The sequence below is a fragment of the Trichosurus vulpecula genome, chromosome 1 (assembly GCF_011100635.1).
Source record: "Trichosurus vulpecula isolate mTriVul1 chromosome 1, mTriVul1.pri, whole genome shotgun sequence".
Taxonomy (NCBI): Eukaryota; Metazoa; Chordata; class Mammalia; order Diprotodontia; family Phalangeridae; genus Trichosurus; species Trichosurus vulpecula.
The window spans coordinates 406,513,818-406,529,545 of record NC_050573.1 but is presented as its reverse complement, the minus strand read 5'-3'; the positions used below and the strand labels follow the sequence as shown (position 1 = coordinate 406,529,545).

At 39.4% G+C, this 15,728-nt stretch overlaps 1 protein-coding gene and 1 non-coding gene across 2 annotated transcripts; both read left to right on the top strand.

The window, feature by feature from the left end:
• Positions 1–3,108: 3,108 nt before the first annotated feature.
• RPL37 (ribosomal protein L37) lies at positions 3,109–9,404 on the top strand. Its single transcript, XM_036740951.1, has 4 exons — positions 3,109–3,536; positions 4,190–4,325; positions 5,593–5,677; positions 6,908–9,404. Exons 1-4 carry the CDS (start codon positions 3,534–3,536, stop codon positions 6,975–6,977), a joined length of 294 nt encoding a protein of 97 aa, XP_036596846.1. The 5' UTR covers positions 3,109–3,533; the 3' UTR covers positions 6,978–9,404.
• LOC118835094 lies at positions 6,749–6,827 on the top strand. The gene has a single exon (XR_005009444.1). It is a non-coding gene; the product is annotated as a small nucleolar RNA SNORD72 (small nucleolar RNA).
• Positions 9,405–15,728: the final 6,324 nt, after the last annotated feature.

The window sequence follows — 15,728 nt, the reverse complement described above, 5'->3', positions numbered from 1 at the left end:
AAGACTTTTTTAAAAATTTCTTTGCTACCGTTAGTTTTTGTATCATCTACATTTCCCAGAGCAAAACCAACCAACATATTTTAAAAGTCTGACATTTTATAATTGTCAATGATTATATAAATATATGTGTATGTGTGTGTGTATATGTACACACACATATATACATATATATATATATATATATATATACATATATAACCTCTGTTTCAAAGCACATATAAAATATTTATTCTCACAACACCACTGGATGGTGGACATTATTATTATTATTCCCATTTTACAGGGATCAGGAAAATTAGGCAGAGGTTAAGTGACTTGCCCAGGACCACACAGCTAGTGTTGAGACAGGCCCTGAAATCAGGTCAACCTGAAATCAGGTCTTCCTGACTCTAAGACAAAAAGCACTTTATCCACTGGGCCCCATCATCCCTAGTTCTGCAAAGAAAGGAGATGCTTTTTCATATCTTTTCTTTGGTCACATCTTTTCAAGTTTGGTCATTATACTTCACAGCATTCAGTTTTATTGTTCTTTCAATTTACATTGTTGCAATCATTGTGTATACTTTTCCTGATTCTCTTGTTCATTTTGTATCAGTTCATAGAAGTCTTCCCACGCTTCCCATGCTTCCCTTTTCTCGAAAGGATAAATTATCAAAGAATTTGAATAGAAAATGTCTAAAGAAGAAACACAATTCATTAATGATCATTTCTAAATACATTTAATTAAAACTTTAATAATTAGAAAAATTAAAATTAAAACAGCTTTGAGATACCATCTTTTCTCCTTCTTAACTTTCCTATTTCTGTCAAGGGGATCACCATTCTCATCAGCCAGGTTCATCATTTCAGTGATGTGTAAGAGATAATAATTGTAAAGTACTTAGTACATACAGTACCTGGAACACATTAAGAGCTCCATAAACAGTGGCCATTATTATTAACTATAGTTTTGTTTATATGCATATGTAGTTTCCTCGCATAGACTGTACCTTGGAAAACAGGGGTTGTTTCAGTTTTTTCTTTCCATCTCCATCACCCAGCACAGGGCATGATGGAAAAGTCAAAAAAGTCCCAAAGTAATGAAACCAGGAGAGAAATGAGATGTTCAGAGCTAAGCCCCCTCCTGAAATGGAGGTTTTGGAGTTTATAGCTCCATCTTCCAATCAGAAGGACAGAGACTAGTGATGAGGTATAGCAACAAGGGTAATAGAAGCCATTTATGCCCCCCCCATCCACCATTCTATTAGGCTTTGAGTAACTATAATTTTATTGTATCGTATTTATACAATTTATTGTATTTTATTTTAATATATTTTTATATATTATATAATACATATTTATATTATGTATAACATTTTACATATTTTATATTTATTGTATTTTATAAATTATACAATATTTATTGTATCTTATGCTTTTATTTGAATGTGTGTGTGTGTGTGTGTGTGTACGTGTGTGTGTGTGTGTGTGTGTGTGTGTGTCTGAGCCAACAGTTTCTTTAGGGTGTTATTAGGGAACTCCCTCCACAATCTCTTCCTCCACCTAAATGTCTATGACTCAATAAATTCTAGGGAGTGAGGTGAGACACACAAAGTTAAATTGAATAGTGTCAGAAGGGATTTGAAGCCAGATTTTCCTAACTCCACACCCAGCCCAGAAGTTTGTTCATATCAGACTGCCTCTTGTGGAGGTTACTAAGTGTATAATAATGAATTTATGTATGCATATATATGTGTGTATGTATGTGTATAGGCACAGCCAGGACAAAGGAGTAGCAAAACCTTCAAAATTTCAGAAAGCTTGGAACCCCATCCTGTACCACATTTGGGAATTTCCTTGCTTCTTCTTACGGATGTTTCCATTATCAAATCTTTTTAAAAATAAGCCACAACTCAGTAAAAAGCAACTGCTTGTGTGACAAAAGACCAGCGAAGTCTGATGGTTACCTTTGACTTTAGTTTTACACCAGCCAAGTCTGATGGTTACCATGGGCTTTAGTTTTATATTAGTAGTCAATCTTGTCTATACTTTGGGGTGATCTTTGATGAGGCCCTGCTACCCCTCTTCTAAGTATCTAGCCTAAATACTTAGTATCTAGACTCTTAGATAACGAAGTACAAAATATAAAATAGTATATATATAATATATATAAAATAACATAACAAAGTAATTCGTGAGGTGGCTCCAGGCTGCTTTTTCTGGGGAAAATCAGTACAAATTTCAAGTAGTAATTGGTGCTTGAACTGAATTTTGAAGGAAACTAGGGATTCTACAAGGTCAAATAAAAAAGGACATTCCAGGTAAGACAATCCTCCAGTTTAAAGGCAGAAGGTAGGAAAGGGGGATTTGTAGGTTATAACAGCCAGTTAGTCTGGAGCCTACGAGTGTGTAATGTGTAATCTGGAAATACCTTGCTGGGGTTCCTGGGCTCTTTTTTTTTTTTTTGTCACGGACTCCTTTAGCAGTTTGGTGAAGCCTATGGATCCCTTCTCACAAGTTTTTAAATGCATAAAATAAAATCCATAATATTACAATGGAAATCATTTACACTGAAATATTGCAATACTAAATAAAATGAAATACTATTGCAATACTAAACAAGACAAGTTCGCAGTCCTCAGGTTAAGGTTATAGCACAGATGTTGAGCTGGAAGGGACCTCAGAGGCCATCCAGTCCAGGTGTTCTTCTTTATCTGGAATCTATGAATACTTGCTTTTAAAATATCTTTACAACTCTATTTCAACATAACTGGTTTCCTTCGTAATCCAACGAATTTTATTTAATGCACTAAAAAACTTTATTCTGAGAAAGGATCTATAAACTTCACCAGAACACCAAAGGTATCCACGATTCAAAAAAAGGTTAAGAATCCCTGATGAAAGCGCTCTGTAAAGCGCTTTGCACACTGCCTACCACACAGCAGAAGCTCGATAAATGCCGGTTCTCGCTTTTCCCTTCCCTAATCTAATTCAGGCCCTTATTTTGCAGAAGGAGAAACTGAGGCGCACAGATGGGTGCTGACGCGCTCAAAGGCCCAGTGGCTCCTCCCTCCACGTCACGTCGCCCCGCGCCCGGAGCCGGCCTGGGCAGAGTTTGAAAGTCAGAGAAGTGGATGTTTTATCCTAGGTCCCCGCGCCGTCTTCGCTCCCGGGAGGCTGGACACAGACGGGGCTGGGGTCGCGTTAGCGTCCCTCGAGAGTAGTGATCTAGAGATGGAGGCGACGATAACGAGATAACAGAAGCCACAGCGGGTGGCAGAGGCACAGCGGAACCTACATCCAGGAACCGGAAGGGGGAGGGGCAGCCCCACTTCCCGCCTGAGAGACAAGAATGCGGACCAATCGGCGCTGAGCCCAGGCCATTTCCTCTCCTCCTTCCCCTCTCCCGTCCCTCTCTTTTCTCCGCCATCGGAACCTTTTCCAGGGTGCACCGTGACCGACGGAAGTACTATCTCGGCGGAAGCCCTGCGAACTTGATATAGCGGAAGTGTTCTTTCTTTTCCGTTCTCTTTGGTCCCGGCGGCTGGAGGAAGATGGTGAGTTTTGCTTTGGGGTCCATGTGGTATCTGTATCCATCCTCTCTCCCCCGGTGGCTACGACGGCCCGCAATGGCTGCAGTGGCGTATGCGGGCTTCGAGAAGGGGGATCCCGCGGAAAGCCGAAAAGGGGAGCCCGAAATCAAAACTGTGGGCCTCGAGGAGTTTCAGGGGCGGCTTTTCCTGGGGCTGAGCTCTTGCTCGGGAGAAGCTTCCCCGGGCCCGCGCTCGGGTTGTCCCTAGAGGTCGGAACGCGGCTTTGTCCGAGGACTGGTCTAGCTGGTCGGTCATGCCTGGGTGCCCGGTGTGGAACAAAAGACCAGACCGGCGCGATGTAGTGGGGAATGGCGAGAAGTTTGGGAAAGTGTGAAGGACTCCAAGGGTGTCCTAAAAGTTAGGAGACTAGCATTTCCCTATTTCCCAGACCTTCCATTCTGCCGCAGAATATTCCTCCCAAGTTCCCAGCATTGGAGGAGGGGCATTGCATGATCAGGCGGAGTTGCTTCTGTGAGATGGGAAAATGGAGTAGCCCACCAGTCGCGGTTGCTTTGGAACGTGTGTCTCATTCTGATGTAACAGCGTTTGCTGCCATTTTTTTGTTGGGATAAATTGTGCTGCATCACAATTTCAAATGTTTCGTGTTTGTTTTGTAGACGAAGGGGACGTCTTCGTTTGGTAAGCGCCGGAATAAGACGCACACTTTGTGCCGTCGTTGTGGTTCTAAGGCATACCATCTTCAGAAGTCAACATGTGGCAAATGTGGATATCCTGCTAAACGCAAGAGAAAGTGTAAGTTTCTCATTGTAGTGGGTATTCCTTAAGGAAAGGGGCAGTGTTTACCATTTTTGGAGAGTGGTGCTTGTTAGTTGCACAGACTTGGCCCATTAAAAACAGTTGCTATTCCGTGTGTACAAATTGAATAAGGAAGGAATGAGGTAAGTGGAGTTTAAAGTTGCTAAGGCAGATAAGTAGAAGAATTGCTTCAAGAAAATCAGTTCTTAAGAAAAATACAACATTTTTCCTGGAAAAGCAGGGCACGGTGGAAAAAATGTTGGACTCTTAAGTCATAGGAGGTGGATTCAAATCACTGCTCTGTTTTATTATTAAACAAAATTGTTTAACTGTGCTGAACCTCAATTTCCTCATTTGTGAAATGAGTGGAGATATTGGGTGACCTGCCTCTGATATTTGTAAATCTAGACTTCTAAAATTAAGTAGAGAAATTATTGGTCTGAATTTTTTTAATTGGAAGAAAACCTTTAAGGTATAAAGTTTTTCTGTCGAAACACCTAAAAGGAATGATTAATACAAATGATGGACTTAAATAATTTTGCTTAATTTGTACAGCAAAAAGTTTTAGAGAGGAAATCTTTGGGGCAAATTTAGCGCTCATTAAGACACTACTGGTTACTGAGGAACTGTAGATAATCACTTGGGAAAATGCTAACCAAAGCTGCAGGTTAAAGTAATTTTAAGATATTGCCGTTAGGTTAAATATCGGCTTTCTTCAAGGTTCAACTCAAATGCCACCGTCTAAGAGAAACCTTTCTTGATTTCTTTACTGCTGTTTTTCTCCCAATTCTCAGGCATTTGTATACATTATCTGCATGATCACTCCTCACCCCTATCCCTCTGACCACAGGAACTGGTTTTCCCCCTTTGTATCCCTGGAACTTTTCTAAGAGTTGTTTGGGCAGTGGGGAAAACGGTTGTGATTCTGGTGTATCAAGTTTGACCCTGTGGATCCACTACTTAGGACTATTCTGTGGGTTGTTGTGGTTGAAAAATACAAAACAATTTTTTTTTTAAGTGAACAACTCAGAATTTGAATACCCTGACCTAATTAACCAACAACGTAATGCAAATAGAAAATGGTCTAGAGGGTCTACAGGTCTGATGAATTGTTAATGTTTATTACTCTTTGTTGAAGTAAAGAAATGAGATTATTTTATTTCATTACCACCTTTAAGACACAGCTAAGAGGGGTCATTGAAAATAATGTTGGGGGGAGTAAGACCTGTTTGAAGTCTTGAATTGTTTTGATTTTGTGTCCTAGATAATTGGAGTGCAAAAGCTAAGCGACGCAACACCACTGGTACTGGTCGGATGAGGCACCTAAAAATTGTCTATCGCCGATTCAGGTATAATTTTATGTTTTCTTACTGAGCTTTGAAAACAAAACAAAATCATCAATGGTTTCTCTTGTGTTTAACTAGAAACATCTTAAGGGTATTATCTCCAACAGTGACTTCTAGTTTTTGGATAATTTATGAGTTGTTTAAAATGCGCTTTGCTTTTTTTTCTCCTTGCTACATGAAATAGGGGTATCCAGTGAAAAGCAAAGAACTTAAATTTGAACTGTCAGCATACCATTTGCCAGAATTCTGGGAGGAAGGGTTGACTTATGGGGAACTCCTGTGTAGGTCTTTCTCTTGTTAAAGAGTTTTGGAGCATTGCCTCTGGCACTTCTTCAGACCAATCAGTATAGGTCAGACTGAAGATTAAGTGTCTGGGTCACCCAAGATATAACAGTTATCAGGATGGGTGTAGCATTCTATACTGAATACAAAATAGATACAAATAATCCACGAAGGCAGGTCTTTGGAGAGATTCAGAAGTATTCTTGTTTCTCTACTTATAACTTTTTTAAGGGCAAAAAAATGAAATATTTAGGGTTATAACTAGGCCTGGGTTCCTTGTTTTTATGTCTAGGATCAAATTGAGATTCCCTGGTTAACAGTTCATGTCAGGGTTGCATTTTCAAAAGTCTACTTTTGAATAAAAGGTTTCTTTCACTTGTTAAAAGACAGGTTACTAGGGTTTGATTTAATCTGCCAACCCATTGTATCTAGCACTAGCAACTTTGTTCACCTTTGAATTTTAGAATGGGTATTTTAACATAAAACTTGTTTCAATACAAATTATCACATTGAATTTCTAGTCCAGGCCCGCCTGCAGAAAAATGTAGAGGATTAAAACAAGCTTGTGCAACATCCTGCACATTATAGTCTCTTGAATTCTTGATAAGATAAGGCATAGTTCATATGTTTAAAAAAGGAATTCTTCGACAGTACAATTCATAAATGGAAATTGAGTTTTTAAAAATAAATTCCACTGTCCAACACAGTGTTCTTGAAACATTACTCTTTCCTTTTTAAAAGATAGCAATTGGAAGTTTATGTCCTTAACGAGAGAAAATTGGAACTGTTTGCAGCTTGTCCGTGATGCACTTAAAAAAAATGTCTGAACATATGAATTAATAGTGATTTCAGCATTTAACTGAGATAAGCTGGGTGAAATATTTTTAGGGTATACTAAAAAATGCACCCTGAAAAACTAAAAACAACTTTTATTTTCTTCAAATACCATAGGAATGGATTCCGTGAAGGAACAACACCCAAACCCAAGAGAGCAGCTGTTGCAGCATCTAGTTCATCTTAAGGATTCGACTGTTTGTTAAAATAAATGTCCTGAATGAAAAATGTAATTGTGGTCAGTTTCATTTGATCCATTGATCACCTTAGTCAAATTATTGGGTTTTCGTATAATTTGTTGGGTTCTAGTTTGTAGATGCTTAATAGCCACGAGCTGGACTTATATAGTAATGCAGTCTTATCATAGAACATTTTACTTTTTGTTTGTGACTTAAAATGTGAGAAGTTAGAGTATTGGGCCATAAGGAGGGATTAAATCAACAGCTGAGCACCTCCTCCCACCCATTCACACTTTTGTTGTGTAAGCATGGGCACTTGCCACTCACATCTGTAGTACCTACCTTGTGGGGTTGTTGTGAGGTTTAAATGAAATAATGTATATAAATGTGTTACAAACTTTAAAATATGAAATACTATATAAATATTAGACTGACTTAGTAACTGGACTCCTTTTTGTTCTTTTGAACAAAGTAACTTGATACCTGGAGAGAAGGAGTCAGAGGTGTTTTCACAGCTCTAAATTAGCTTGGATTGTGCTAGCAAAGCTAAAATTGGGAAGGTGACAAGGCACAGTGGGAAGTCTTGCGTTTGGAATCCGGACATGGGTTTATTCCAGCTCTGCTAGCTATTTCCTTCTTTTTTCATCTTGTACAACATGCCACTGGAGCATGTTGGTTGTCCATCTCTAATTCCTCAGTCTCGTTACGTACACTTTTGTACATAGATGATGCAGTGTTTCTATTCCATTTGCAGGAGGGGTATCAGCTTTGTTTCAGATAAATGGGCTTCTATATTAAGAATGCATTTAGAAAGTTTACAGAATTTGTATTTTATTAAATTGAAGCTTGTCACAATGGAATTGTAAATACTAGAATGGGTTTCTTGCATTTTAGGGGAAGGGACGCTTTAATTATACATTGTGTATCAGTGTTCAGAGGGACTAGTTGTTGGAAATACAAATGCAAAACTTGTCCTACCTTTTGAAGGAAGCAGAATATTCCACCACTGAGTAAAGGAATGTTTTGTGGGGCAAGTAGCTGGCAGGGCCGTTCAATTGCTAATAGATTAGTGACCTCAGTCATCCGTGGTTTCTTTGTGATTTTTGTCCAGGAGTATTCTAAAGTTTAATAGGAAATTTAGTACTGGCTTTGGAATTTTTGGTAGTAGATTTCATAGATTTGAATTTGAATCCCAGCTCATAACCCTGCCCCTGGGCAAATCGCTTCTGGATCTCAGTTGTCTCATCTGTTGACTGGGGAAGATGAAATTGGACTGACCTCTGAGGTCCCATCCAGCTCTAAATCTGATTCTACATTTAAAATCTCTTGTTGATATTTGGATACTCTGATTTGTGTTTGCAAGTTCCATAGAAATGGAAGGAATTTCACCATTTTGTTTATTACGCATTGATTCAACTGGAAATGTTATATTCTAACCTGTACTATGTTTCTCTTGATAACTAATGCAGCACGTTGCAGATGTTCTCATTGGGTACATCATAAACCCTGTGAGGTAGATACAAGAGAGGTAACAAGGGTAGTGACGGATGACTTGCCCGTCTGTGGTCACACCTGGTAAATACTGGAGGTTAGAAATAGGAGTTCACTCTTTCTACTCAAAGGAATGGCACTTCATGGTTATTCCATTTTACAGATGAGGAAAATTGCTTAGCCTTAATTTGTGTAAAGTCTCAGGCAGCAAGCATTAGAGATGAGATTTGACATGCGAGTATAAATCAGTAAGCATCTGTTAAGTACTTGCTGATGCCTAGGAAATACAAAGACAAAGATGAAAAGGTCTCTGCCCTCAAGGACCTTACCTACCATTTAGAAAGAATGCACACAGAAGTTTATAAAATAAAACAAGATGAGTCCCTTAAACAACTGGGACATTCAGTAAAAAGTTCTTGTAGGAAGTAGCCATTTGAGTAGAATAATGAACTTGAAAAGAATTAGTAATTGATCAACACTGACTACAACCCCAAAGTGCTAGCATGGTTCTTCACCTCCAGGTGGAGAACTGACAAATTTTAAAATGGAAGCATGTTTTGTTTTCTGGGGTGGGAGGGAGGAGTGTTGGGGCAGGGGAGCATGGCTAATACCTAGATTTTGTTTTAACATGACTATAATGTTTGTAATAGACTCTGGTTTTTTTCGGGGGGGGGGGGGAATTGAATTTTAATTGAATTGAAAATTTAAATATGAAGGAAACCAGAGCTTCTGAGATATATATGTATATATGATTTTTCTTTATAAGATAGGGTAGTGTACCTGTCACCATGTGTGTGTACTACCTATCTCTCATCAAATGAGAAGATAAGAGTACCCCAAAAGCCTTAATACAGTTATAAGCATATGTAATGTACATTGTTAATTTTGTGTATATGTAAAATGCTTATTAAGTTTAAAGCTTTAAATAAAAGTCAACTGTTTCCTTTGGCGAGTTCATATATTCTCAAAGTGGGCTGCTAGGTCGTATAGTGAATAGAGTTTGAGTCAGGAAGACCTGAGTTTGAATTCAGTCTCAGTCACTTGACAGCTCTGTAACCCTGGGCAAGTCATTCAACTTCTGTTTACCTCAGTTTCCTCATCTCCAAAATCAGTAATAACAGCACCTACCTCCCAGGGTTGTAAGGATAAAATGAGATGGCAATTATAAAGCACTTATTACAGTGCCCGGCACAAAGTAGGTGCTTTGATAAATGGTGGCTGTTTTATGTCAACTATTACATCAAACATGACATTTCTACATGTACTGTGCTAAGTGCTAGAGACACCCCTGCCCTTGAGCTGACAAATGTAAAGGGGGGAGAGAAGCAAACATATACATACAAATAAGTTAGGAGAAAAGAGGAAGTGAATAAGGGGACAGTAGTAGAATTGGGAAGAGTTGGTAAGATGTAAAAATAAGATTTCAGTCGTTTGGGGGTGGGAAGGGGAGAATGGGAAAAGGGGTGTGTGTGATGATTAGACCTCACCAGCAGGCTATTGCAATAATCCAGGTATAAGGTGGTGAAGGCCTGCACTAGAGTGTCAGAGAAGGGAGTATGTTCCAGAAATGTAGCAAAGGTGAAATCGACAGGTCTTGGCAACAGATTGAATATAGGGTGATATATAAGTGAATATAGGATTAAATAGAAAAAAAAAGTGGGAAATCAGGGATAACTCTTAGGTCGCAAGCCTAAAGGACTAGGAGGATGGATGGTGTTACCCTCTAGTTATAGGGAAGGTGGAAGTTGGGAAAAGTTTAGCAGAGGAAACAATGAGTTCAGTTTTGGACATGCTGAGTTTAAGGTTTCTACTAGATAGCCAATTTGAGGTGTCCAAAAGGCAGTGGGAGATGTGACATTGGAGACCAGCAGAGTTTGGGGCAGGATAGATAGATTTGAGAATCATTAGCATAAAAATGATAATTAAATCTGTGGGAGCGTGAAATTATCAAGTGAAGTAGTATAGAGGGAGAAGAGAAGAGGCCACAGGTCAGACATATGGGACACCTATGATTAGAGGGTGTGATACGGATGAGGATCCTGCAAGGGAGACTGAAAAGGAGCTATCTGGTAGAAGAAGCAGGAAAGAATAGTGTCCAGAAAACCTAAAGAAAATATCCAGGAATAGAGTGTTACCAACAGTGTCAAAGGCTGCAGAGTAATCAAGGAGAATGAAGATTGAGGAAAGGCCATTGGATTTGGCAGTTAAGAGCTTTGGAGAGGGCAAAGTGGAATGATGAGTTCAGGAGTCAGATTTTAAGGGGTTAAAAGGAAAATGAGAGGAAAGTATCTATTGAAGATCACCTCAAAAGATGATGGCAGGATCAAGTGACAGTTTTATGAGAATCAAGGAGACATGGGCGTGTTTGCAGAGTAGTAGGGAAGGAGCCAGTATACAGGGAGATTTTAAAAATAAATGTTAGAGGAGGGATGACAGAAGGGGCAGTGTGAAGGAAACAAGAAGGAATGGGATCTCTTAAGCAGGTGGAGGTAACATGCCTTGGTAATGCTATACTTGAAAATGAAGGTAAACTAAGAGATGGTGGTCCAGACACAATCAATTTATTAGTTAGGTTAACATCCACCAGTAAATTAGATCAATGGCCTCTCTCAATGACCAATATGGCAGCTAGGTGTCGAAGTGGATAGAGTGTCTGGCCTGGAGTCAGGAAGGCTCATCTTTCTGAGTTCCAAATCTGGCCTCTAACACTTAGTAGCTGTGTGACTCTGAGCAAGTCACTTAACCCTGTTTAACTCCATTTCCTCATCTGTAAAAATGAGCTGGAAAAGGAGATGGCAAACTACAAATGGGGTCACAAAGAGTCAGATAATACTGAAAACAACTGAACAGCAACAGATGGCAAAGGTAAGGCAATCCCGATTGCAGGCATTTTAATGAGGAGATGGGTTACCTCAGCTCCTCCCCACTACTTCCCTCTTGGGAGATGGGAGTCTTCAGGTGATAAGATTGGTCTGCAGACCTGGGTGTAGTTTGCAACCTGTGTTGATTGAATCAACTTGAATTTGAGTCAAATGGTCTTGTCCCAGTCTTCTTGACTCTAGGCCTGGCACTCTATCCACTGTACCATCTCATTGCCATATTCCTACACAGTCTTAGTAAATATGCTGATTGTGCATTCATTCCCCCCAGGCCTTTGGCTGTGCCATTGAGCAGATACCACCACCCCCTTCCAACTCTAGAACAGTAATCAAAGCTATACTTCCATTATTGAAGAAAAGCAGTGGAGGGGTGTCAGTCCTAAAGTTCTACTCACCACCCTAGTGATTTATCTAATGAACAGACACCTTTCAGACCACCATTTCCCAGATAAGAATTATCTTTTCCGTTAGAAGGTAAGCTCTTTGGGGCTAAGACCTGTCTCTTTTTCTTATTTGTATCCACATTGCCTGTCACACAGTGTTTAATAGATATTCATTGAATTGAACCAGCATAAATTAAGCACCTACCATGTTCTGGGGGGACATGATGAAAAAACAGGACTCGTTGGAAAAGACTGCTGGGAAAGTTTGAAGGCAAAAGGAGAAAGGGATAGCAGAGGATGAGATGGATAGCAACAAATATGATCTTAGACTTGGAGAAATAGTGGAAGACAGAAGGAACTGGCATACTGTGATCCATTCCACAAAGGGTATGACACAACTGAATGACTGAACAACAAATATTCTGGAGGATGAAAAGACCAAGTAAAACATTCCTGGCCTTCAAGAAACTTACATTTTATGGAAGGAGAGAGTATACATACATATATATATATATACATATACATATATGTATATATATATTGAATAAAGAAAAGATAGATAACTTTTGAAGGGAGATATTAGGAGCTGGAGGATCAGAAAAAGTTTCATGTAGAAACGTAACATGACCTGAGACTTGAAGAAGACTAGGCATTAGGAGAGTGAAGGGGGCTGGGAGAAGGAGGAGGAAGAAGTGAAGGGGATGCATTCCAGACTTGAGAGAGCAGAAAATGGCATAACAAAATTCATTTGGGAAAGACAAAGATCTAGAATATTAAGAAGAGAAATAAAAATACCGGTCAAATAGCACTTCCAGCCATTAATCTATATTATAAAGCAGTAGCCACCAAAAACATCTGGTTGTGTTTAAAAAAATAGAAAGATCAATGGAAAAGTCTAGACAAGGGAGAATCAGACACCGTAAAACTCAATAACCCAGTGGAAAACATAAATCGAGTAGAAAAACACTACTTATTTGATTAAAAAATGCTGCTGGGAAAACTAGAGAAGCAAACTAGCAGGAATAAGGCTTAAACCAATGCCTTACAATAGATTCCACAACACATTCTAAATTGAAACACAACCTTAACATTAGAGATCAGGCTATTAAAAATTAGAAGAGAAACATTTTTATTCAGTTGTTTCAGTTGTGGACTCTTTGTGACCCCATTTGGGGTTTATTTAAACAACAAATATACATGACTAATAGTCATTTTCCAATTTATAAGTGGTCAAAGAATATGAAAAAACAATTCTCAAAAGAAGAATCACAAAGTACTTATGAGCACGTGAAAGAATGCTCTAAATCACCAATTGTAAGATGAGTGCAAATCAAAACAGCCTTGAAGTTTCACCTCATACACTCTAAATTGGCAAGGAGACCCAAAAAATGGCAATAGTCAATGTGAGGGGGTTTTGGGGAAAGATAAGCCCATTAACATATTATTGGTGAAGCTGTGAATTAGTATAACCATTTTGGAAAACAATTTGGAATTACGTAAAAAAAAAAGTTATTAACTGTCCATACCCTTTGAACCAGCAATTCCATTACTGGGCTTATACCCCAAGGAAATCACTGATAAAAAAGAAAAGTCCCTATATACACCAAAATATTTGTAACAGGACTTTTTATGATAGCAAAGAACTGGGAACAAAGTAGATAGCCATCAATTAGGGAATGGATAAACAAATTGTAGTACATGAATGTTATAGAATATTACTATGCTATAAAAAATTATGTATGTGATGATTATGGAGAAGCATGGAAAGATTCATGTGAACTGATGCAGAGTGAAGTAAACAGAGCCAAAGAAAACAACCCAGTATACACAGTAACTTATTGTTTAGTCATGTCCAATTCTTTGTGACCCTATTTGGGGTTTTCTTTGCAAAGATATTTGAGTGGTTTGCCGTTTCCTTCTCCAGTTCATTTTACAAATGAGGAAACTGAGGCAAACAGGTTTAAGTGACTTGCCCAGGGTCACACTATCAGACACATTAAGTGTCTGTGGCCACATTTGAACTCAAGGTGAGTCCTCCTGACTCCAGGCCCAGCACTATATCCACTGCCTTTTCTACCACGCCCCCTGCTGGATACTATAATTCCTCCTCTCCTACCTTCTCAACTTCCTTTTATGCATTGTTTTCCCCTAGTGGAGTGTAAATTCCTTGAGGGCAGAAACTGTCTTTCTGCTTGTATTGGTATTTCCAATGTTTAGCACAGTACTTGGCACACAGTAAACATTTAATAAATGGTTATTTTCTGACAGAAAGACTATGAGGAAGTCACTGAGGAAGAAAATAGAGTATCCTGGAAGTAATAATAGGCACCAGGAATGGATCCAGCCATTCTGGAGAGCAATTTGGAACTATGCCCAAAGGGCTGTAAAAATGTGCATACCCTTTGACCCAGCATTACGACTTCTATGGCTGTATCCCAAAGAGATCACACAAGTGGAAAATGAACCAGTATGTACAAAAATATTTATAGCAGCTCTTTTTGTGGTGGCAAAGAACTTGTAAGAAATGGGAGGAGGAATTTTGTTTCCACAGAATTGAAGGTATACCTTTCCCCCTCCCCCACTCCAGCTTTAGCAGAAACCAGGCCTTAGGTTGGTCAGGTGAAAGGTCAGAGGCTTGTACACATGCTTAAACGAGCCATTTGAGGAGGGCATGACATAGGCAGTCAGGGGGTTGTATCTGGCCAATGAAGAGCCTGACAGGAGATTCAAGGTGAGGGTCTATTAAAGGACTGGCATCCATCTGAGTCCTTTGTACTTTCTCCAGTACTCTGTTCAGAGGAGTTACCCGTTTATTCAGGGGGAATAAATGTAAATTATAATTAAAATGTTCCTGGTTTCCCAACGAGTCTTGTTTATTCCTAGACAATGCAAGTATGTTTCTAACAGTTGGGGGCTCCTTGCAGGATCAATATAGCATCAGAAGAAGAGGAATGGGTGGTGCCCCCACTCTTTTGCAGTGGGCCCTAGTATCAGCAGGTGAAAATTTCCTTCTTCAGACTGCTAATTTCCCGGGAGTATTTTTCTGGAATCCTTGGAAATCCAAGAACAGTGAGTAAAGGGGGAAAAGGGAAGGAAAATGGCCATAGACAGTGCAGGTCAGGTACCTGAGCAAGGTGGGTCAGTCCTGCTTTGTCATGTCTGGATTCACTCCAAGTTGAGAAATAAGATTTGCTTGGAACGGGGAAAAAGAGCTCTTAAAATATTTGCCTTAGGTGGGGAGAATGGATTTCTCCTAGTGCTTTAAAGAAAAGCACTGGTGGGTTGACCCAGGGAAAAGGATTTGGCTGTGAGCAATCGAGATCATGTAAGTTCATGCACGAACCCAAGGGAAGCTTGGGTGACATTGTGAGCATGGACTTGGTTGAGTTTAGCTAGATATCAGGGAGACCAAGAAGCTTGAGTTTTGGGGGGACCCTGATGGGGGGTTCTTGAATAAGACTTAGACTCTAAGCCTCAGCACCCTGATTTCTGGACCAAGAGACCGGCAGTTTGCACAGACCTTAATCTGCGGGGAGGAAGGCAGGCAGAGCCTCCTTCCCAGTCTCCGAGATAAGGGAAATTCTGCCCTACAACCTGGAGCAAACTCTCAAGAAATCCCCAACAAGAAACAGGGAGTCCATGTGAGGACTGGCTCTGTTGAGTTTTTGGGGTTGAGGGAGGACAAGAAAACATAAAGGAAGAGAGCCCTTAGAAGTTAATGACCGAATTTAAATTCTAAATGGTTTGTGTGCAATGTCTTGTCTAATGTTGTCTGTGTGTTTAAGAAAATGTTTTTGTTAGTCATTTAACTCTTAAGTTTTAAGGATAAAACTATCTTGAGAAGAAGCTCAGTGAGTATAATTTTTTTTTTATTTATTTGAAATGTTGGAGGTAGTTTGGGTCAAGATTAGGAAAGAAAGATTGAAATTGGAGATACAGAGGGTAAAATGTTTCAGTAAAGATTGGGAAAGAAAGAGAGATAGAAGCTAGAGATAAGGGATTTCGG

Excerpts from the sequence above, each read along its gene's own strand:
- RPL37 (XM_036740951.1), top strand. Across the intron at positions 4,326-5,592 it reads TGCTAAACGCAAGAGAAAGT|ATAATTGGAGTGCAAAAGCT; the intron begins GTAAGTTTCTCA and ends TTTGTGTCCTAG. Across the intron at positions 5,678-6,907 it reads ATTGTCTATCGCCGATTCAG|GAATGGATTCCGTGAAGGAA; the intron begins GTATAATTTTAT and ends CAAATACCATAG.